This window comes from Mus caroli, unplaced genomic scaffold, assembly GCF_978045245.1.
Source record: "Mus caroli unplaced genomic scaffold, Mus_caroli_1 scaffold_6, whole genome shotgun sequence".
NCBI classification, from domain to species: domain Eukaryota; kingdom Metazoa; phylum Chordata; class Mammalia; order Rodentia; family Muridae; genus Mus; species Mus caroli.
This window is the reverse complement of record NW_028227261.1, coordinates 67,318,214-67,341,455: the sequence shown is the minus strand read 5'-3', so window position 1 is coordinate 67,341,455 and position 23,242 is coordinate 67,318,214. Positions and strand designations below refer to the sequence as shown.

Below are 23,242 nucleotides of genomic sequence, written 5' to 3'. Positions count from 1 at the left end.
AAAAGTGTGCCTGTGTGGATGCACAACTCAGCCTGCTAAGTGCTACTTGAGTTCCACCAATCCTGTAGGAACCACTGGCAGCCCTTGCACTTGCTGTTTGGAAAGCCACAAACAGTGTAAGAAATGAGCTAATCCGCCACTTCTCATAATTCCCTGTTGATGATGGACCACGGGATCCAGAGCTATGAGTAAAGTGCCAAGGGAGTTGAGGGGGAGAGAGAAATTTTAGTTATTATCATTATGGCTGCAGATTAAAAGGCACACAGTTGCCGGTGTGCTGTGATTCTAGTGTGGTGGTTCATTTGTCAGGCTATCCCATTCCAAGATCAAGGTCAGGCCATTTGTGGGGATCTGAGCGCCATGCTGCTTGGCTGATGGAAGGAATCTGAGGATATATTTCAAAGTGATCACTTTGGGTCACAGATGACCTGTTTTAAGTCTGTATTAGCAAGGAGTGACTGGAGTGACTCTTTCCTCTGTGCCTCATAAATGTGCTTTCCTGTAATCAAGGCAGAGAAAAGTTAATTAAAATGAATTCTCCAGTGGCTTTTCTAAAGCTTTTGTTTTGCATGGGTAATAAAGCAAATATAGGCAGAAGGTCTTCAGCTGGGGCAGTTTTCCAACCATGCCTTTATTGCCTTGTTCTGTGTGGTTTGGTAAATGTTTGCTTTTTTCGTGAGAGGCTTAGATGCTTGTAGAAGCTCACCATGGAGTGGTTTTGGGACCCCCTGTCTTTATAGTAAGCTAGGTGAGAGAAAAAGGGAAACATCAGACTTAGTCATGCAGCAAATCTGTTTTATTAAGAGAAAGAATGAGAAGGAGGAGTCCTAGAGACTGCGTAATCTACTCCCTTAAACAGCGAACACCCCAACTCATGAATATACTCCTGAGAAGTAATACTGGTTTCAAGTACTTCTATTGACATATTAAGCTATTATGCATTAGTCTTCCTTCTTCCTATGATAAGACACAAGCTTTAGACCTCCTATCTGGGTCTGGTCTTGTGTGGGTTTTTCTCTCTTTCTTCTTATCTTTTTTTGCTTGTCTCCCTCCTTTCTGTTTATTGGGTGGGCATCATTAAAAACAAACAAACAAACAAACAAACAACAACGAAAAACCACTTTCTTCCCATGAAATGACTTCCAGAACTTTCATTGTTCCTTGTTCTAGTATAATCACAGCTACTCTGTACAACTCAGAAGTGTCCTCAGAGCTGAATGTAGTGCTATGGATATGGCCCTGTCTGTCCTGGGCACTAGGAGGGGAGCACACTGAAGTCACTACTATGTTGTGAGATGGAGAACCCCCCCCAACCCCCGATGTGATTTAGGGTGAGAGGGTGGTCAGTGAGACTCAGGATTGCTTCCTCCTCAACCAGTTGCTTCTCAATTTTGTGTGTGCAACTTGTTTTTATTGTAAATGATTCTTGTCACATCATACATTATCCATGTTGCATGATCTATTTTTACATAGAGATAGAACACCACTTTGAATTTCTTCTTAAGAATTTTGATAATGTTAAAGACCAGAGAACTTTTATAGCTAATCATCTGAATTGATTTTTTTAATGGAAAGTTTCCAGTATGCAGAGGAAATATACTCAAGGAAATAAATCACCATATAATTTAGCTATTTGACTCGTGATACTGTATTTATTTATTTATTTTTGAAAATTTTTTATTACGTATTTTCCTCAATTACATTTCCAATGCTATCCCAAAAGTCCCCCATACCCTCCCCCCCGCCACTTCCCTACCCACCCATTCCCACTTTTTGGCCCTGGCGTTCCCCTGAACTGGGACACATAAAGTTTGTATGTCCTATGGGCCTCTCTTTCCAGTGATGGCCTACTAGGCCATCTTTTGATACATATGCAGCTAGAGTTTATTTTTTGATGGTCTTTCTTTTCCCTTTGTCTTTTGGAATCTTTCTGGTTCTCTAGGAACTCTAATTGTGTAAAAATTGTATTGATTCTCCTTTTGTAGTAAGTGGTAGGCAGTGGTGGAACAGGCAGGCTTTTCTCTTGATAAACTTATCACACACAGGCATCCTGGCTTGAGCAGATGGGTCACTGTTATAATCCCTGGGAAATGCCATGATTGCTATGAGCAGGACCACACCCTTAACTCCAGAATTTTGAACAGAGCTGCAGGGTGTAAATTGAATTAGGATTTTCAAGGACACCCCAGTCCTTCTGTCTAATGCATTAATCTCTTGATAAGACACCTACCATTTAAACTTGGCCATTTATGACATTCTTTAGTGTGCTAAATAATGCATCAGGTAAGGCTTGTTGAGGGAGAACTTAGTGCATGGTGAGAAAAGCTGGCCATATGACAAGGTGTCTGTGTTGAATTGTAGAATTCAAAATCAACCTTGAGGCAATGTCCTCAACATGGAGGCACTGTACATATTTGTGTTAAGACATCTTCTTTCAAAGAAGCCAAAAAGTACAAAGAGTTTGTTTTGGGAGCATCACTTAGTGGCAGAGCATCTGGCTGTGGAGTTTGTGTGAGACAAGAGCAGCTGAGGCAGTAAAAATTGTACTTTGGCTAGTGACAAATGCAGATGGCGCCCTTGAGGAGCTGAACACTCAGTCATTTAACTATGTCTCCTTCACACTTTGGTTCCGTTGAAAACCTTTTGTATAGCTCAAAGTTATTCTATAGTCTTAACCAGTATGACTTCCTTCAACAGATGAAAGATCTGATGCAGACAACAGAGATGATGCTGTTCCTCGAGGAAGTATATCTAAGCCTTCTGCGGCATCCTGGCTTCTGGAAAAGTCAGCTTACCCAGCTGACTCTTCAGCTGCTGTGCATCTGTGAAGTCAGCTTAAAGATAACTGGGGAGTGCTCATCTTTAATTCACCTTTTAGAGCGCAGTGTTGAAGTTCTTGGGGAGGTAATGACACTGTGTTAATGTGCTCATTATCACTTTAGAAAGTCTTTGAGGAACTGGGTGGTTTTGTTTATGTAGTTTATTGTATGTCAGAGGTGATTGGATCTCATGTTATTAGATTATACTATTACAGATATTTATTAAAAAATGAGTTATTAAATAATCTCTGTCATCACTTAAAAGTCTACCTTGTTTTCATCCATTAATATGGAATATAAATATTGAACAAGTGTTATATTCTAGAATCTACACATTCTATGATCTCAAGATGTAAGAATTAATGCAAATAAGCAATTGTAACAGAGTAAGACAAATGTGCTCGTTGGACCTTATTTACAAGGTTATGGGAACCAAGTCATGACTCATACTTGCAGTTCTACCACATAGAGCTGAGGATGGGGATTGCTGTACGTTTTGGAGCCAGGCTGAGTTCTAGACCTATATGGCCAACACAGTGGGATCAACCCTCAAAAACAGAAACAGAAGCTGGGTGTGGTGGTGAACACCTTTAATCCTAGTTCACAAGAGGCAGAGGCAGGTAGATCTCTGTGAGTTGGCGGTTAGCCTGGTCTATCTACACAGCGATTACAGGGCATCCAGAGCAACCTAGTGAGATCCTATGTAAACAAACAAACAAACCCCAAATCCAACAGCTGTATGTGTATGTAGCACACACACACACACACACACACACACACATATATAGTTATCAAGTTTCTTGTTTCTAATGTTAGTGTTCCTGAGGTTAACCATTTTGAAAATTAATTTGGGAACCTTCAGTGCCCAATGTATGTGGAGTTGAAGGAGAATAAACTAGGTTTCTCATGTATTTTGAGACTGGGTTCATCTGCTGGTATTCAGTTTCAATAGTAGCATACTCTTTCTCTTCTCCTTGTTCACTTGCAGCCTTTCTGTGGGAGGAATGTCCTCACACTTTATAGGCTTGTTTCTCCCAACTGTATGGTGTGGTAGACTTGGCTTTGGTTAAGCCATTCACCCGTAGATTCAAAAGCATGTCTCTTTTAGGCTTTTTCATTTCAAGGAAAATAGATTTACTCCTATCAAAAAAAATTGAGCAATAATATCAATTTAGAAGGTACTGGGTAATTTTTCCAGGTGTAGACCAGACTAAACATGGTAGCTTTACATGGTCATGGATGACTCATGTATCCTTCCTGTTCTGTATGAGTCAGCTCAAGAGTTCCTAGGAAGAAAGGTCTGTGAGCATAGCTGGTGGAGTCCACTCTCCAGGACAGGGCCTGACATAGCTGTGGTTCTCGGGACTCTGTGATCAGTTGTCTTCCCCTTTGTGTCTTCTGCGGGAGGTAAACTTTATTGCACCTGCTTTTATGTTATTGTGAAAGGGGTTTCCATGACTAAGACTATAACATTCTTGAGAAGAAGGCCTTTCCTGTTAACAGTAACATATCTGGGCCAGCCTATGTTATTAGTCCCCGTCGTATGCATAGCATTCAATTGTTTCTTTCATTTGAATTACGGACCAAACTGTGAGCCCAGATATTTTCCATCATTAAGAATCTTGTGGCACCTGTAGCTAGTTATGGTATTTGCTCCCCCTCCTTTCTCCAGCCAGGCTCTGTGTTAGACTCTTTCTTTACAGGCCAAGAGGAGCCTGTGTTCTCACGAAAGTAAAAAAGGTATAAGAATGGAGTTCATTTACAAATGTGATCCCAGCCTGGGAAGAGGTTGCCCTGGGAGAAACAGCAATATGTGGAATTGCTATAAGCAACCAGTGGCTCCATTCTTTAGACTCCTCCCAGAAACCTTGTGGAATGTTTCAGACTAAGAAGGGTCCAGGGCAAGGAGTAGCCACCTGTCCAGATGACCCTCTTGCGACTTTGTGAAACTTTGTGGGGCTTGCAGTTTGGGGACAGAAAGCAAAGAGTTGTGTTGTGGGGCCATGTGGTTAAATGTTCAGGTAGATTTTGTGCAGAACATGTGTATGCTATGACAGGAGGAGCTGTAGTTAGTGGAAGGGGCATGAGAAATGCCAGCACAATGGTGTGGCCCCTGGTCCAGTGGACGGCCCTACACTCATGCACACATGCGCAGCACTAATAGGAATTTGTGGATTAAGAAGAGGACAGGGAGTCGGCCATCACTGGAAAGAGAGTCCCATTTGACTTGCAAACTTTATATGCCCCAATATAGGGGAATGCCAGGGCCAAAAGAATGGGAATGGGTGGGTAGGGAAGTGGGGGGGCGCTATGGGGGACTTTTGGGATAGCATTGGAAATGTAACTGAGGAAAATATGTAATAAAAATATTAAAAATTAAAAAAAAATAAAAAAAAAAGAAGAGGACAGGGTGCAAAGCTGGGGAGTTGATATTTGGGAACGTGGGGAAGTAGAGGGGGTAAAGTGAGGACAGATATAATCATATTTCATTGACTACATATATGAACTTCTCAAAGAATATATTAAAAAAATATGTTCTGGTGTCTATCAGTCAAACAAACAAAAGCAGAAATTTGTAAAGTAACCTAAGATTTATCCCTTTTAATCCTGCACTACTCACTCTATATTTTTGATATCCCAAATCTTTCGCTCCTTTTTCTGTTACCCCCTGTTCTTTACAGTTGGTCTCACACAGGCCAGAGAAGTTAGCTTTCATTTATGATTATTTACTTTTATTTTTTAATTACTTATTTTATTTATTTATATTCCAAATGTTGCCTCTCAATACTCCCTTTCAGAGTTCTTCACCTTATTCCCCCTTCCCTTTGGCTCTGAGAGGGTTCTCCCCCGGCACCTCTACTCCCGCCCCCCACGCCTGTCACCCCCATCTCTGGGGCATCAAGTCTCTACAGGATTAGGCACATCCTTTTGCATTGAGGTCAGACAAAGCAGTCAGTCCTCTGCTACATAAGTGCCAAGGCCACTGACCAGCCCTTGTATGCTTTTTGGCTGGTGGCTTCGTCTCTGGGAGCTCCCAATGTTCTGGGTTAGTTGATGCTGTTGGTCTTCCTATGGCGTTGCCACCCCCTTCAGTTTCTTCAAAACTTACCCTAACTCTTCCATAAGGGTCCCCGACTTCAGTCCAGTGGTTGGCTGTAATTATCTGCATCTGTCTCCATCAGCTGCTGGTAAAGCCTCTCAGAGCATAGCCATGCTAGTTTCCTGTCTGCAAGCACTACTAGCATTAGTACTACTGCCAGGGTTTGGCGCCCACCCATGAAATAGATTACCATTGAGAAAGTTATTTTTTTTTTCCTTTTCAATGATAGCTGGTATGGGAGAGGCATTCAGCCAAGTCGTTAGTACTCTGTGTCATGCTTTTGCAATGAACCTCTTGGAGGTTTCCAATTTTGGAATGTAAATAATTTTGCTACCTTCCTGTTTTATATATGGACATGTAGAAATTCAGGGAAATATGGCAGAGCCTGAGGTGATGATGTACCTAGTGAGTATATTGGTTTCAAAGCCATAAAACTCATCCTCTGATGAGTTCACTTTGCCTGTTACCTTGTTCTTAACTATACTCCAAAGCAGGAAACGTAGATAGCTACAAAAGATACAATGATGCAAATTGGCACGTTTTACTTACAAAGTTTAAGTACCCCTTTTCTTTTGATGTTTTGTTTTTAAAGCTCCTAATGTGGGGATTCAGAAGATTTTATAGCTCAGTTTCCTTCTTGCCTTGGTAAAGGTGAGATGGAGGGTGTTATTGACTTATGCCAGGATTGAAAGGGTCTCGTGGAGTATCCCCTCAGCTGGTCCATTGCGAGGGTTTTCCTCATCTCTTTCCTTACAGATGGCCCTGTCACATGTACACCCCCAGCAACCCCCCCCCCTTCTGTCGGTCTTTATCCTCATGATTTGACTCTGCAGGCTTTTCTGTAACATTTCTGAATGGACTGAAGTGGCCTTATCTTTTTTGTTTTGATCTTGTGTTATCTTGATTAGGACGTACTGTACCTGTCTTCTTCACTTTCCTTACACATTGCTGGACTTGATGATTTCGTATTGTATGCTTATTTCTGTGTTACAGTTAAATATGCTCAAGAAATTACCATCCCTGCCTCCTTCAAACCAGTGCTTCTTTTTCATAATACAGTTTATTAAACTATAGTTCATGTCATTTATTTTGTTACTTATGTAGATGAATTATATCTAATGTTAGGTAAATAGAAAAAATAGCTACTTTTTCCTAATGAAATGTTCGTAAATCCAGCATTTCAGGCTGTTGCAGCGACTCACAAAGATTCATTCCTCTAAATATTTTTTGGTAGAAAGTTTTCTTCTTTTACAAAACCAAAACCAGCCATCCAACCAAAATAGGTAGGAGTGAACCAAAATACAGTTCTTTGAATTGTTTCGGTGTAACTCTGCTGCTTTTCAGCCACTGATTTCATACTTAACCTGCTCTGGGGTATTTGCTAATTCTTCAGTGGTACTGACTGGCTTAGGCATTCTGTTGAGTGTTTACAATTGTTTATTGAAATATATTTTTCTCGGATTCATGTTGCGAAGCCATGGTTCCTGGATTCTCTTTAACACACTTTTTGTTCTTTTCTATTTCTAGGATTTTCCTGTCGAGTTGGTCACTATTGGAATTGCTTTACTACTTCTACAGATGCCAGCAAGTCAACAGAAGCCACTATTAAACCTAGGTACGTCCAAATAGACTCTGCAGAGGGCAGCGTAAACACATGCTTGCCTGATGCTCTAGAGACTAGAGCAGGGGGTCCTGTTCCTCCACTTAGCATGCTTGCCTGGTGCTCTAGAGACTAGAGCAGTGGGTCCTGCTCCTCCACTTAGCATGCTTGCCCGGTGTTCTAGAGCAGTGGGACCTGCTCCTCTACGTGGTTTGAGTTTCTGATCTGGCTTCTTCCTAATTGCTACCAAGAAGGGCTTATTTCTTACTCTAGTGCTAGCCTGTGCATATCTCCATATCCTATCATTTGCACAGTATCTTTCATGCACTTTCAGTTGTAATAGAAGTGATAGTGCAATGCTGTTTAAAAATGTATATGTGGGCATTTTCCTTATTCATAATTATATGCCAAAATGAGAATAATATAAGATCCTTGTAAGAACTTAAGTGTTTTGCAGGTTGTATTTGTTTTAACATTCTATTTTGTTCCAAAGAGATGGCTCAGTGGGTAAAGACACTTGTTGTCATACCTACAGGTTGAGTTCAATACCCAGAATGCACTTGGTGGAAGGAGAAAATTGATCCCATGAGTTGGCCTCTGACCTACACAAACCCCCCCCCCCCCCCCAGATATCCCCTCACCTCACATCCCTCACATATACACCCACGGCAGAAAACCCAGGCTTATTTATATGATCACGTTGTAATTAATGTTCTTTGCTAACTTGGGTTAGAAGATGAATGATGATGTTCCTTCATTGTCTCATACTGACTTAAAAGAGAGTGAAGGCACTCAGAGGGAAGCACAATGCGCTAGCACAATGAAGACTACATGAGTCAAGTTTCTACCCCTGGTGGGCAAATAAGACATGTTTTTATTTACATTTTACTGTTTTTCTTGATGTTATCTAACTTTGTTTCAACTAAAATCAAGTGCATGTTAATAAAGGATGGGAAAATTAAAGTGCCTTAGGTAAATTTCTGTTGTGCTTTCTCTGGCACACTGATTTGTCAGTATCTTGAGGGCAAATTGCTTGGGACTGGTCTCAGTACGTGGAGGAGACCCGGTCTTACAGATTGCTTTTGCCCTGTGTTCATGGTCTGCTCCTCCATGGTCCTCTTTGGATGACTTTTTTTTTTTATTATTATTTTTTTTCCCCAACAGTGCACATGGCATCTCCTGGAAGCAGTGTGCTCCAGGCTGCTCCTTCTGTTGCTTTTACAAAGTTTCATTATGGCATAATTTGAATATCATGAGATTTATCATCTAAAATATAAATCTCTGTCCCTAAATTTCTTATATCTAATGCTATTAATCATCATTTCCAGTTGTAACCCTAGAGAAATATTACTCTGTTTTGGGGAAAAATCTATTTGGGCTGGTATTAAGAGCACTGGCTGCTCTTCCAGAGGACCTGGACTTGATTCCCATTACTTAACCTGGCAGCCTAATAACCATCTGTAGTTCTGGTCCAGGCGATCCTGTGCCCTCTTCTGACCTTTGAGAGCACTGAATGCATGTGGTTCACAGTCGTAAATGCAAGCAAAAACACCCATATGTATAAAAACAACAACACCGTAAAGCTGTTTATCATTATTATTGTATGTGTGTGCCATCACATGCATGGAGAGGTCAGATGACAGCGCATTCTTCCTTCCACCTTTACTGTTCCAGTGCTGGAGTTCAGATCACCAGGATTTGCAGGACAAGGACTTTATCCACTGACCCAATTCATTGACCTTAATGTCTTTTGTCCTTGGAGATTTGCCTTTTCATATAAATGGATTATAATCGTTTTATTGACATAAAAATTTCCAAAGCTCTTGAGAAACTGCATTTCTAATTTTGAAGTTGCCAACGTGTTTTGGCTCATGCACAATAGAAAAATGACACAGGAACAAGCAAATGCTTTGAACAGCTGTTCGCTCACAGACTTTTATTTCTCTTGTAAACCAATGCCTGTTTTGAGGTTATCTTGGTTAAGGGAATAAACCACACTGAAAATTATTGAGACAGTCTGTCATTTGAAGCTGTTTAGTATATTGGGAAACTAGTTTTCAAAGTTAATAGATAATCAAGAGAATGTCATTCATTTCAAGTTCAAAATGCAACCATTAATATAATATATTGTATACTTAATAACACTAGCCTTGATTATAAGTAATAACTTATGAGAATATCTGGATAACTTATAACAATATTGAGTCTCTGTGTTATGTGCTTCCTATTTTTTTGCCAAAAGGTAATATATTTTTAAATGACTTGTAGACAACTATGGATTAAGGCCAATATTTTGGGAAAATATCTCATAGTAACATGTGTTTGTATTTCAGCTCAAGTTAAGGTTTGACTTCCAACCAATTTAAAACAAAATATTGACAATACCACATTGTTTAATTTAATGCCCAGAGATTTTTTTTTTTGGTTTAGTGGGGAAATTGCTTGATTACTTTGACAATTTGATCCTGATGCCTATGAGTAATATCTTTAAATCAGTGTTTATTTAGCAACCTTGAAAAATATAGTAAGAACGAAAAGTGTACTTGTATCCTAACTCCATCCATTCTTAGTCTCCAGGAGAGCCTGTGTATGGCTAACTCACTGCACATCTGTATCTGTGCCTCTGTATCTGATTCTGAGTTCCCATGAAGGGTTTCATGGGTGTGTGGCTTTGGGACTTCAGTGATCCAGTTTTTTTTTTTTTTTTTAGATATGCTTTTCTTTTTTTTTTTTTTTTTGATTTTTAATATTTTTATTACATATTTTCCTCAATTACATTTCCAATGCTATCCCAAAAGTCCCCCATAGCGCCCCCCACTTCCCTATCCACCCATTCCCATTCTTTTGGCCCTGGCATTCCCCTATATTGGGGCATGTAAAGTTTGCAAGTCCAATGGGCCTCTCTTTCCATTGATGGCCGACTAGGCCATCTTTTGATACATATGCAGCTAGAGACAAGAGCTCCGGGGTTCTGGTTAGTACATCATGTTGTTCCAACAATAGGGTTGCAGATCCCTTTAGCTCCTTGGGTACTTTCTCTAGCTTCTCCATTGGGAGCCCTGTGATACATCCAATAGCTGACTGTGAACATCCACTCCTGTGTTTGCTAGGCCCCGGCATCGTCTCACAAGAGACAGCTATATTTGGGTCCTTTCAGCAAAATCTTGCTAGTGTATGCAATGGTGTCAGCGTTTAGAAGCTGATTATGGGATGGATCCCTGGATACGGCAGTCTCTAAGTGATCCAGTTTTTAACCATCTAGTTGACAGGTCTAGGGCCAGCATATGTTATTAGTCCCTCATATGGATAGTATTCAATTATATCTTTCATTTAAATTGAGGACCAATCTGTGATCCCACCATGGGATCCTTCATCTTGCTGTTAACTTAAGCATCTGCTAATGTGATTTTTGGTTTATTTGTTGAAGGCACATGTGTGCTGCCCTCATTATTTGCTGGTCAGGTACTTATGGTCTCTTGGTTGGTTGGTAGTAGGACCTGAGAAGTTATTAATTATATTAAAAAATCCACAGTGACCAAAAACTAGAGTTGATTTATATATAAATCACATATGAATGCATGATATGTTTTTTCTTTACAAGTATCTTTATTTTTCTGTTATGACTATGAACAGCTTTAAAAAAAAAACATGCAACTAGCTTTTATTTTACTGATATTAACTTTTACCCTGACTTGTTATCCAAGTTGTATTTGAGCTGGTTGTAAAAGTGCAAGAAAAAAACTCTATTTCATGGGGAAAATATTCTGTTTGGTGTTAATTTAAAAGAAATTGTGAACTTTTATTTTGATGATTAGCTTTGAAGCTCCTCTCGGTTACTGAGGGTCAGAAAATCCCGAAGGCATCCCTGCTGCTCCTGGTGCCTCTTCTGCAGATACTATCTTCCACTGCCCTGGAAGACTGTCTGGCCATGGGTGAGGAAGGCCCCTCCAGGCAGCAGTTAGCTCTCAGTCTTGTGGAAGTGCTACAGAAAGAGCGTCGCAGAGACGATGGCCACACGGTAATGAGTTCCTCTATTTCTTTTCCCCATCCATGCATTTTCTGTCACATTGTGATGAAATTTCTGCTTCAGTGTAAGTTCACTGTACTTTTCAGATTTGTCGGGCAGTAGTGTGGGAGATGTTATGCTGCTCTGGACTATGAAACAAGGTTAGGTCGTCCTTTGCTCAATAAGTTTTAGAAGTGCTAGGATCTCTCTTCCTGCCTGAGATTGCAGTGTATATTAGCTGCTAATGTCACTGAGTAGTACTAAGAAATGGAAATGAAATCTGCTTAATCTATCTATCTATCTATCTATCTATCTATCTATCTATCTATCTATCTAATGAAATCTGTTTAATCTAGTTGTTTCTTTCCCCTTCCTTCCTTCCTTCCTTCCTTCCTTCCTTCCTTCCTTCCTTCCTCCCTCCCTCCCTCCCTCCCTCCCTCCCTCTCTTCCTTCCTTCCTTCCTTCCTTCCTTCCTTCCTTCCTTCCTATCTGTCTCTATTTCATTCATTCATTCATTCATTCATTCATTCATTCATTCACTCATTTATTTTATGCACATATAGGAAGCTTTCCACACAGGCTAGAAGAGAGTTTCAGATCCCCTGGAGTTGGAATTTGCAGGTGGTTGGGAGACACCCGATGTGGGTCCAGTCCCCTGCAAGAGCAGCACGTGGTCTTGCCCTCTCTAGGGTTTCTTTAATATACTTGAACATGGAGTCTTTCATTCTCAGAAACCATTAGTGTATGTTCCACATCTTCCCCGACAGGGTATCGTCCTCAAATCCTGGTAGTTCGGGCTTAGTATAAGATTTATTTGGCAGGTAATGTTAGGTTCCCTGGCTGGTGGCTCTTGTTGTCTTTATGTATGATGATGTTTTCCTGCCTCACATGGAAGACAAGTCTGTCCCATGCTTTTTTATTGCCTTGCAAGGCTGTATGGCCATGAATGAAGACTCCGAGCAGCTGTTGACTCTGAGCCTTTTGGTACTGCAGCAGGGGTTGTTGTCCTCTTCACCTATTCTGTGTTCTCAGCCTCACCTTTTTCCTTTTTTATTTTAAAATTGTATGTGTGTATGTGTTTGTGTGCATGTGTGCATGTATGCACATGTACACACACCATTGAACATCTGTGGCAGTCAGATGACAACTTTTAGGATTCAGTTCTTTCCCTCTACACTGTGGATGGATCCCAGAGATTGAACCCAGATTGTCAGGGTTGACAGCAAGTGTCTTTACCCACCCAGCCCTGTTATTGGCTCTCTGGCTTCCATTTTCTGTGACAGGAGCATAAGATGGCTGGGTCCTAGGCCTCTTCTCTTGTTCCATAGTGCCTTTGGTGAAATGTGTTCCTTCTTAGCTCCTCTCCTCGGTGTTGGGGATGAGGGTTAAGTAAGATAAAGTGAACAATGTGCAAAGTCTCTGTGGAGGTGTCCCTGCAAACACAAGCTGGAACACACAAAGAGAGGTCCCTTTAGTCATGCATTGTTAGGGTTAGGGTCTAGTCATCATTATTGTTTACCTAAGAATGTATGGGAACAAAGTAATTTTGTATTATAGCTTCCTCAATCTAGATCTCTACAATACAATTGTGATTCTTGAAATATATATCTGACTTAACAGTAAGAGAAGGAAATTCTATCTGAGTTCTAAAAAGGCTGGCAAGAATCTCATAACTTTTTCTGTTTTCTATACCTTACCTCCTAGTTCATCATATAGCATAATGGTCCTGGGTGGGACCAGGGCTTGGGGCCAGTGCTAAGGTTTCAGCAGGATGTATTGTCAATTGTATACCTTTAAGTCACAAGTGTTATTTACTGAGGCTCACCGTAACTCTAATACCTCAGGACTCGGCTTACTGTTTGCTCAGGTGTGTGTGTCTTATTCATCAGAGATGGTAGCTGCACTTTCTCTCTAACAGCTGTTGCCCAGGAGGGAGGTGGAAGGGATACTAGCAATGCTATAAATATCCTTTTCATGATGCTACACTGCCTTACTGGGGCTAAGAGTGAACCTCTATTATCTTTTAAAAAAACTCCAGCCACATTTACTGTGGGATTCTCTTCCTCCAGCACCAGTATGGGCCAAACACAACTATTAATTCAGATTGCCTCACACTCACCAAGCCTATTCCCAGATCTTTGCTTTCACACGCGATGCTCTTTTGTGTGCTCTGTATGAACTGCCCGTTCCTCCAAATACAGCCAAATGTTCTCAAGCCCCCAAGTCAGTATTCACTGTGCTGTGTGTTTCCAGCTTTTATTTACTCAGTGCACAAAATACTGTGTGATAATGTGGGAGGTTCCATGTTTGTAACTTCAACGCTATGGGGAGCTCCCTGGGTGGGGGGCGGAGAGGGGGAGGATTCTGATTCTTTCACCAGGCCTTTAGGAAAGGGCAGCAATGGAAATTGTTAGCATTAAATTGCAGTAGTGGTTTCTATGCTAAGTGTTTCTGCTTTACATTTCTCAGCTGACTGTAGGAAAAGGAAAAGGCTTTAGTTGAAAATATCTTAGCCAGTGCTAGACTGAGTGTTTTCTCTTATACTTATATAGCATATGAACTTATCTTCTCATCCAAACTACCTGATCCATTGTTTAGTGCATGGTGGATATTCAGTATTTCACACGTTTCATTCATAGAAAATGTGCACGTCTCCCAAGACTAGCCCATTTTCCTACAGATTTATTGCAGAAAGCTTTCTATGAAAGGCACAGGTTTGCTGTGTTTAGTGATTTCTCTAGGTGATTCGGACTCAGTGTTTGATTATAACTAGAGCTGTTCAGAAGTACCGTTTGTACGTTACATACCCTGCCACGCTGAGCTCCTCCATTCCTGAAGCCCGAGAACCATGAAATAAAACATGCTTTAATATCTTTTTATCCTTAAGATGTAAAAATGTATGATTGTAAACATGATATTCATCTCTTTAAAGTCTAGTAAGTATTTTTTTATAGTGTTTGAGAAACAAGATGCTTTTTCTATTTGGCTATTAAGTGTGATATTTTAAACCATCTCTTGTAATCTCAGGCTAAGGAACTATGAGCCAGTAGTCATAAATTCTAAGGTGTTTAAAAATTCTCCCAAGATAATACAGTGTCTTAGTCAGGATTTCTAATACTGCACAAACATCATGACCAAGAAGCAAGTTGGGGAGGAAAGGGTTTATTTGGTACACTTCCATATTGCTGTTCATCACCAGAGGAAGTCAGCACTGGAACTCAAGCAGGGCAAGGAACAGGAGATGATACAGAGGCCATGGAGGGATGTTCTTTACTTGCTTGCCTCCCCTGGCTTGCTCAGCCTGCTCTCTTATAGAATCCAAGACTACCAACCCAGGGATGGTCCCACCCACAAGGGGCCTTTCCCCCTTGATCACTAATTGAGAAAATGCCTTACAGTTGGATCTCATGGAGGTATTTCCTCAGGCGAAGCTCCTTTCTCTTTGATAACTCCAGCTGTGTCAAGTTGACAGAAAACTAGCCAGTACATAGAGAATAAAAGAAACATTGGTGTGCATGAATTAGAGCCACTAAGGAGAGAAACTTGAATAAAACAAACCACTACAAGTAATTGTTGACTAGTAAAGGTATTAGTTATTCCTTAAAGAATGCTCAGAGAGTAATTATGGGGAACTCTTACTCCTCTCAGATAAAGAGGCAGTTTGGATCTTGTGCCCTCTGTTGACAGTGACCTTCACTGCACTAAAAGGGCAAAGAGGGAATGCTGACCAGGTACTGCTGTGTTATCACAGGTCCCACAGAGGATGGATGTGGATTGCACTGAGTACCTGACAGTAAGACAGATTTGGGGGAAGGTTTGGGGGATGGGGAATGAAGTGGATTGATGAGATACAGTGAATGGAGACTTGGGGCTGAACTGCTGTGCTCATTCAGAGGACAAACTCATTTCTATAAAACTGTTGTAGTCGGTGGGAAGATTCGGATAGCTTGACTCACCTAGGGTCTACTGCAAGCTTGTGTGTGTGTGTGTGTGTGTGTAAGTATAGTATTTCTGGGCCCTGTTGATAGAGTAGTAACAGATAGCCTTTATTTGGAATTGTAGGGAGCAGAGACTATATAGGATATTTGTTTCTTTTTTTTTAATTTTTAATATTTTTATTACATATTTTCCTCAATTACATTTCCAATGCTATCCCAAAAGTCCCCCATAGTGCCCCCCACTTCCCTACCCACCCATTCCCATTCTTTTGGCCCTGGCATTCCCCTATATTGGGGCATATAAAGTTTGCAAGTCCAATGGGCCTCTCTTTCCACTGATGGCCGGCTAGGCCATCTTTCGATACATATGCAGCTAGAGACAAGAGCTCCGGGGTTCTGGTTAGTACATCATGTTGTTCCAACAATAGGGTTGCAGATCCCTTTAGCTCCTTGGGTACTTTCTCTAGCTTCTCCATTGGGAGCCCTGTGATACATCCAATAGCTGACTGTGAACATCCACTCCTGTGTTTGCTAGGCCCTGGCATCGTCTCACAAGAGACAGCTATATTTGGGTCCTTTCAGCAAAATCTTGCTAGTGTATGCAATGGTGTCAGGGTTTAGAAGCTGCTTATGGGATGGATCCCTGGATACAGCAGTCTCTAAATGGTCCATCCTTTCATCACAGCTACGAACTTTGTCTCTGTAACTCCTTCCCTGGGTGTTTTGTTCCCAATTCTAAGAAGGGGCACAGTGTCCACACTTTGGTCTTCATTCTTCTTGAGTTTCATGCGTTTAGCAAATTGTATCTTATATCTTGGGTATCCTAAGTTTTGGGCTAATATCCACTTATCAGTGAATACATATTGTGTGAGTTCTTTTGTGATTGTGTTACTTCACTCAAGATGATGCCCTCCAGGTCCATCCATTTGGCTAGGAATTTCATAAATTCATTCTTTTTAATAGCTGAGTAGTACTCCATTGTGTAAATGTACCATAATTTCTGTATCCATTCCTCTGTTGAGGGACATCTGGGTTCTTTCCAGCTTCTGGCTATTATAAATAGGGCTGCTATGAACATAGTGGAGCATGTGTCCTTTTTACCGGTTGGGACATCTTCTGGATATATGCCCAGGAGAGGTATTGCTGGATCCTCCGGTAGTACTATGTCCAATTTTCTGAGGAACCGCCAGACTGATTTCCAGAGTGGTTGTACAAGCTTGCAATCCCACCAACAATGGAGGAGTGTTCCTCTTTCTCCACATCCTCGCCAGCATCTGCTGTCACCTGAATTTTTGATCTTAGCCATTCTGACTGGTGTGAGGTGGAATCTCAGGGTTGTTTTGATTTGCATTTCCCTGATGATTAAGGATGTTGAACATTTTTTCAGGTGCTTCTCTGCCATTCGGTATTCCTCGGGTGAGAATTCTTTGTTCAGTTCTGAGCCCCATTTTTTAATGGGGTTATTTGACTTTCTGGAGTCCACCTTCTTGAGTTCTTTATATATATTGGATATTAGTCCCTTATCTGATTTAGGATAGGTGAAGATCCTTTCCCAATCTGTTGGTGGTTTTTTTGTCTTATTGATGGTGTCTTTAGCCTTGCAGAAGCTTTGTAGTTTCATGAGGTCCCACTTGTCAATTCTCGATCTTACAGCACAAGCCATTACTGTTCTATTCAGGAATTTTTCCCCTGTGCCCATATCTTCAAGGCTTTTCCCCACTTTCTCCTCTATAAGTTTCAGTGTCTCTGGTTTTATGTGAAGTTCCTTGATCCACTTAGACTTGACCTTAGTACAAGGAGATAGGAATGGATCGATTCGCATTCTTCTACATGTTAACAACCAGTTGTGCCAGCACCATTTGTTGAAAATGCTGTCTTTCTTCCACTGGATGTTTTTAGCTCCCTTGTCGAAGATCAAGTGACCGTAGGTGTGTGGGTTCATTTCTGGGTCTTCAATTCTATTCCATTGGTCTATTTGTCTGTCACTATACCAGTACCATGCAGTTTTTTATCACAATTGCTCTGTAGTAGAGCTTTAGGTCCGGCATGGTGATTCCACCAGAGGTTCTTTTATCCTTGAGAAGAGTTTTTGCTATCCTAGGTTTTTTGTTATTCCAGATGAATTTGCAGATTGCACTTTCTAATTCGTTGAAGAATTGAGTTGGAAGTTTGATGGGGATTGCATTGAATCTGTAGATTGCTTTTGGCAAGATAGCCATTTTTACAATGTTGATCCTGCCAATCCATGAGCATGGGAGATCTTTCCATCTTCTGAGATCTTCTAGAATTTCTTTCTTCAGAGACTTGAAGTTTTTATTATACAGATCTTTCACTTCCTTAGTTAGAGTCACGCCAAGATATTTAATATTATTTGTGACTATTGAGAAGGGTGTTGTTTCCCTAATTTCTTTCTCAGCCTGTTTATTCTTTGTGTAGAGAAAGGCCATTGATTTGTTTGAGTTAATTTTATATCCAGCTACTTCACCGAAGCTGTTTATCAGGCTTAGGAGTTCTCTGGTGGAATTTTTATGGTCACTTATATATACTGTCATATCATCTGCAAAGAGTGATATTTTGACTTCATCTTTTCCAATTTGTATCCCTTTGATCTCCTTTTGTTGTCGAATTGCTCTGGCTAGGACTTCAAGTACAATGTTGAATAGGTATGGAGAAAGTGGACAGACTTGTCTAGTCCCTGATTTTAGAGGGATTGCTTCAAGCTTCTCACCATTTACTTTGATGTTGGCTACTGGTTTGCTGTAGATTGCTTTTATCATGTTTAGGTATGGGCCTTGAATTCCTGATCTTTCCAAGACTTTTATCATGAATGGGTGTTGGATCTTGTCAAATGCTTTTTCCGCATCTAACGAGATGACCATGTGGTTTTTGTCTTTGAGTTTGTTTATATACTGGATTACGTTGATGGATTTCCGTATATTGAAGCATCCCTGCATCCCTGGGATGAAACCTACTTAGTCAGGATGGATGATTGTTTTGATGTGTTCTTGGATTCGGTTAGCAAGAACTTTATTGAGGATTTTTGCATCAATATTCATAAGGGATATTGATCTGAAGTTTTCTATCTTTGTTGGGTCTTTTTGTGGTTTAGGTATCAGAGTAATTGTGGCTTCATAGAATGAGTTGGGTAGAGTACCTTCTGTTTCTATTTTGTGGAATAGTTTGTGAAGAACTGGGATTAGATCTTCTTTGAAGGTCTGATAGAACTCTGCACTAAACCCATCTGGTCCTGGGCTTTTTTTAGTTGGGAGACTATTAATGACTGCTTCTATTTCTTTGGGGGATATAGGGCTGTTTAGATCATTAACCTGATCTTGATTCAACTTTGGTACCTGTTATCTGTCTAGGAACTTCTCCATTTCATCCAGGTTCTCCAGTTTTGTTGAGTATAGCCTTTGGTAGAAGGATCTGATGGTGTTTTGGATGTCTTCAGGATCTGTTGTTATGTCTCCTTTTTCATTTCTGATTTTGTTAATTAGGATGCTTTCCCTGTGCCCTCTAGTGAGTCTGGCTAAGGGTTTATCTATCTTGTTGATTTTCTCAAAGAACCAGCTCCTTGATTGGTTGATTCTTTGAATAGTTTTTCTTGTTTCCACTTGGTTGATTTAGCCCCTGAGTTTGATTATTTCCTGCTGTCTACTCCTCTTGGGTGAATTTGCTTCCTTTTGTTCTAGTGCTTTTAGGTATGTTGTCAAGCTGCTAATGTGTGCTCTCTCTAGTTTCCTTTTGGAGGCACTCAGAGCTATGAGTTTTCCTCTTAGAAATGCTTTCATTGCGTCCCATAAGTTTGGGTATGTTGTGGCTTCATTTTCATTGAACTCTAAAAAGTCCTTAATTTCTTTCTTTATTCCTTCCTTGACCAAGGTATCATTGAGAAGAGTGTTGTTCAGTTTCCACGTGAAGGTTGGCTTTCTATTATTTATTTTGTTATTGAAGATCAGCCTTAGTCCATGGTGATCTGATAGGATGCATGGGACAATTTCAATATTTTTCTATCTGTTGAGGCCTGTTTTGTGACCAATTATGTGGTCAATTTTGGAGAAGGTACCATGAGGTGCTGAGAAGAAGGTATATCCTTTTGTTTTAGGATAGAATGTTCTGTAGATATCTGCCAGATCCATTTGATTCATAATTTCTCTTAGTTTCTCTGTGTCCCTGTTTAGTTTCTGTTTCCATGATCTGTCCATTGGTGAAAGTGGTGTGTTGAAGTCTCCCACTATTATTGTATGAGGTGCAATGTGTGCTTTGAGATTTACTAAAGTTTCTTTAATGAATGTGGCTGCCTTTGTATTTGGAGCATAGATATTCAGGATTGATAGTTCCTCTTGGAGGATTTTACCTTTGATGAGTATGAAGTGTCCCTCCCTGTCTTTTTTAATGACTTTGGGTTGGAAGTCAATCTTATCAGATATTAGAATGGCTACTCCAGCTTGTTTCTTCATACCATTTGCTTGGAAAATTGTTTTCCAGCCTTTCATTCTGAGGTAGTGTCTATCTTTTTCTCTGAGATGAGTTTCCTGTAAGCAGCAAAATGTTGGGTCTTGTTTGTGTAGCCAGTTTGTTAGTCTATGTCTTTTTATCGGGGAGTTGAGTCCATTGATATTAAGAGATATTAAGGAAAAGTAATTGTTGTTTCCTGTTATTTTTGTTGTTAAAGTTGGCATTCTGTTCTTGTGGCTGTCTTCTTTTAGGTTTGTTGAGGGATTACTTTCTTGTTGTTTCTAGGGCGTGGTTCCTGTCCTTGTATTGTTTTTTTTCTGTTATTATCCTTTGAAGGGCTGGATTCGTGGAGAGATAATGTGTGAATTTGGTTTTGTTGTGGAATACTTTGGTTTCTCCATCTATGTTAATTGAGAGTTTGGCTGGGTATAGTAGCCTGGGCTGGAATTTGTGTTCTTTTAGTGTCTGTATAACATCCGTCCAGGATCTTCTGGCTTTCATAGTCTCTGGTGAAAAATCTGGTGTAATTCTGATAGGCTTGCCTTTATATGTTACTTGGCCTTTTTCTCTTACTGCTTTTAGTATTCTATCTTTATTTAGAGCATTTGTTGCTCTGATTATTATGTGTCGGGAGGTATTTCTTTTCTGGTCCAGTCTTTTTGGAGTTCTGTAGGCTTCTTGTATGTTCATGGGCATCTCTTTCTTTAGATTTGGGAAGTTTTCTTCTATAATTTTGTTGAAGATGTTTGCTGGTCCTTTGAGTTGAAAATCTTCATTCTCATCCACTCCCATTATCCGTAGGTTTGGTATTCTCATTGTGTCCTGTATTTCTTGGATGTTTTGAGTTAGGATCTTTTTTCATTTTACATTTTCCTTGATTGTTGTGCCGATGTTCTCTATGGAATCTTCTGCACCTGAGATTCTCTCTTCCATCTCTTGTATTCTGTTGCTGATGGTGGTATCTATGGTTCCAGATTTCTTTCCTAGGGTTTCTATCTCCAGTGTTGCCTCATTTTGGGTTTTCTTTATTGTGTCTACTTCCCTTTTTAGGTCTAGTATGGTTTTGTTCATTTCCCTCATCTGTTTGGATGTGTTTTCCTGTTTTTCATTAAGGACTTCTACCTGTTTGATTATGTTATCCTGTTTTTCTTTAAGGATTTGTAACTCTTTAGCAGTGTTCTCCTGCAATTCTTTAAGGGATTTTTGTGCTTCCTCTTTATTGTCTTCTACCTGTTTACCAGTGTTCCTTTGTATTTCTTTAAGTGTGTTATTAAAGTCCTTCTTGAAGTCCTCTACCATCATCAGGAGATATGCTTTTAGATCCGTGTCTGGCTTTTCCGGTGTGTTGGGGTGCCCTGGACTGGGCGAAGTGGGAGTGCTGGGTTCTGATGATGGTGAGTGGTCTTGGTTTCTGTTAGTAAGATTATTACGTTTACCTTTCGCCATCTGGTAATCTCTGGGGTTAGTTGTTGTCGTTGTCACTGTTTAAAGATTGGAGAAGAAGCTGTGTTCCACTCACCAGCAGTCTCAAAATCCTGTGGCGGGGGTCGTGGGTAGCTGGCGGGTGTCAGCAGACCCTGCGCTCTAGCTCCCCTGGTGCTGATCTGGCCGGATGAGGCCTGTGGCCCTACTCAGGCCTGTTTCTGCTTCCCTAACTAATGCAGTCTCAGGTCCCGCGCGCAATTGGATTGGAGCAGAAGCTGTGTTCCACTCTCCAGAAGTCTTAAGATCCTGTGGCGGGTGTTGTGGGTAGCTGGCGAGTGTCAGCAGACCCTGTGCCCTAGCTACCCTGGTGCTTTTCTGACCAGAAGAGTCTTGTGGCCCTATGTAGGCCGAATTTCTCCCTCCCCAACCAAAGCTTTCTCAGGTCCCGCGTGATTGGACTGGAGCAGAAGCTGTGTTCCACTCACCAGCAGTCTCAAAATCCTGTGGCGGGGGTCGTGGGTAGCTGGCGGGTGTCAGCCGACCCTGTGCTCTAGCTACCCAGGTGCTGATCTGGCCGGATGAGGCCTGTGGCCCTATTCTGGCCGGTTTCTGCTTCCCTAACTAATGCAGTCTCAGGTCCCTCGTGTAATTGGATTGGAGCAGAAGCTGTGTTCCACTCACTAGAAGTCTTAAGATCCTGTGGCGGGTGTTGTGGGTAGCTGGCGAGTGTCAGCCGACCCTGCGTCCTAGCTACCCCGGTGCTTTTTTTCTCGGATATTTGTTTCTTAATTTAAGTAGTCATGAAATTTTCAGTGAGTTGCCATTATCTTATTAAGAGCTAAGTTAAGACCTACGGAGCATGTGCAGTATGAGAAACTCCTGTTTTTTACAGTGACTCTAAAATAGGGTCTCGTCATTGTCAGTCATTACTGCCTCTTTCTTTCTTTTTTCCTTTCTTTCTTTCTTCCTTTCTTCCTCTCTTCCTTTCTTTCTTCTGTTTTCAGCTGCATGGCTTTTGAATGGTGGGTGATCTCTCTGAGCCAAGGTAAAATGAGTAGCAAAGCATCTTGCTGTCATAGGGTTGCAGACTCCATTTCATATTCTCTATTAACTGTACTGTCATACCACACCCATGGCATAGTTTATCTAAGAGCTAACTTAGGCACAGAGAAGGGAATACCTTGCCAAAGGTTGTGCTTTGGGACCACCTCCCCCTTTAGATTGAGTTTATGTGTATGAGTGCATTTACCTAACCTTTAATGGTATATTGGAATGCAGTTCACATATGTATTGTATACAGGTCAGATGTACAATTCAGGCTCTTCCAGTTTGTTCAAAGTTACCACTACAAACCTTAGAACATCTGTTAGTATTATCTCAAAAGCTACACCTCACATAACCTGAAATTTCCTCCTAAGTGGCAGCCTAGGCCACCACTAATGTGCTCTCTGGGGGGGGGAAATTGTCTTTGGTGTCTACTTTGGAACTTGAACAGAGATGAGATCCTAGGAAGAGTAGCCCTTTGTACTACCCCCATGCCCCGACAGAGTTGCTTTGTGTAGCCCTGACTATCCTGGAACTCACTCTGTAGACCAAACTGGCTTTAAGTTCTCAGAGGCGTGCCACTGCCCCCCAAGTGTTATGATTAAAAGCATCCTAGTAGCATGTCTGAACAACGCTTTGTTTCTCTTCCTCTAGGGGTGAACTTTGGGCTATTTTCATGTTCTGTTACTGTGAATATGTTGTGATGAACATTGACATGCGATTTTTTTATGTGGTATTTTGCTTTTATTTTTCCCAGGTAGATTTGTAGAATTGAGGGGTCTTATTCTTTTTTTTTTTAAATTTTTTTTATTAGATATATTCTTCATTTACATTTAAAATGCTATCCCAAAA

The 23,242-nt window shown here is 40.8% G+C and overlaps 1 protein-coding gene across 3 annotated transcripts in view; it reads left to right on the top strand.

The window, feature by feature from the left end:
* The window catches only part of Focad (focadhesin), a 314,502-nt gene that overhangs the window by 84,067 nt on the left and 207,193 nt on the right, over positions 1-23,242 (top strand). For all 3 annotated transcript variants that reach the window (XM_021160670.3, XM_029475892.2, XM_029475894.2), the window contains 3 exons: positions 2,698-2,904; positions 7,447-7,534; positions 11,335-11,537. In XM_021160670.3, coding sequence (XP_021016329.1) covers positions 2,698-2,904; positions 7,447-7,534; positions 11,335-11,537 — 498 coding nt within the window. The remainder of the gene's footprint in view (positions 1-2,697; positions 2,905-7,446; positions 7,535-11,334; positions 11,538-23,242) is intronic.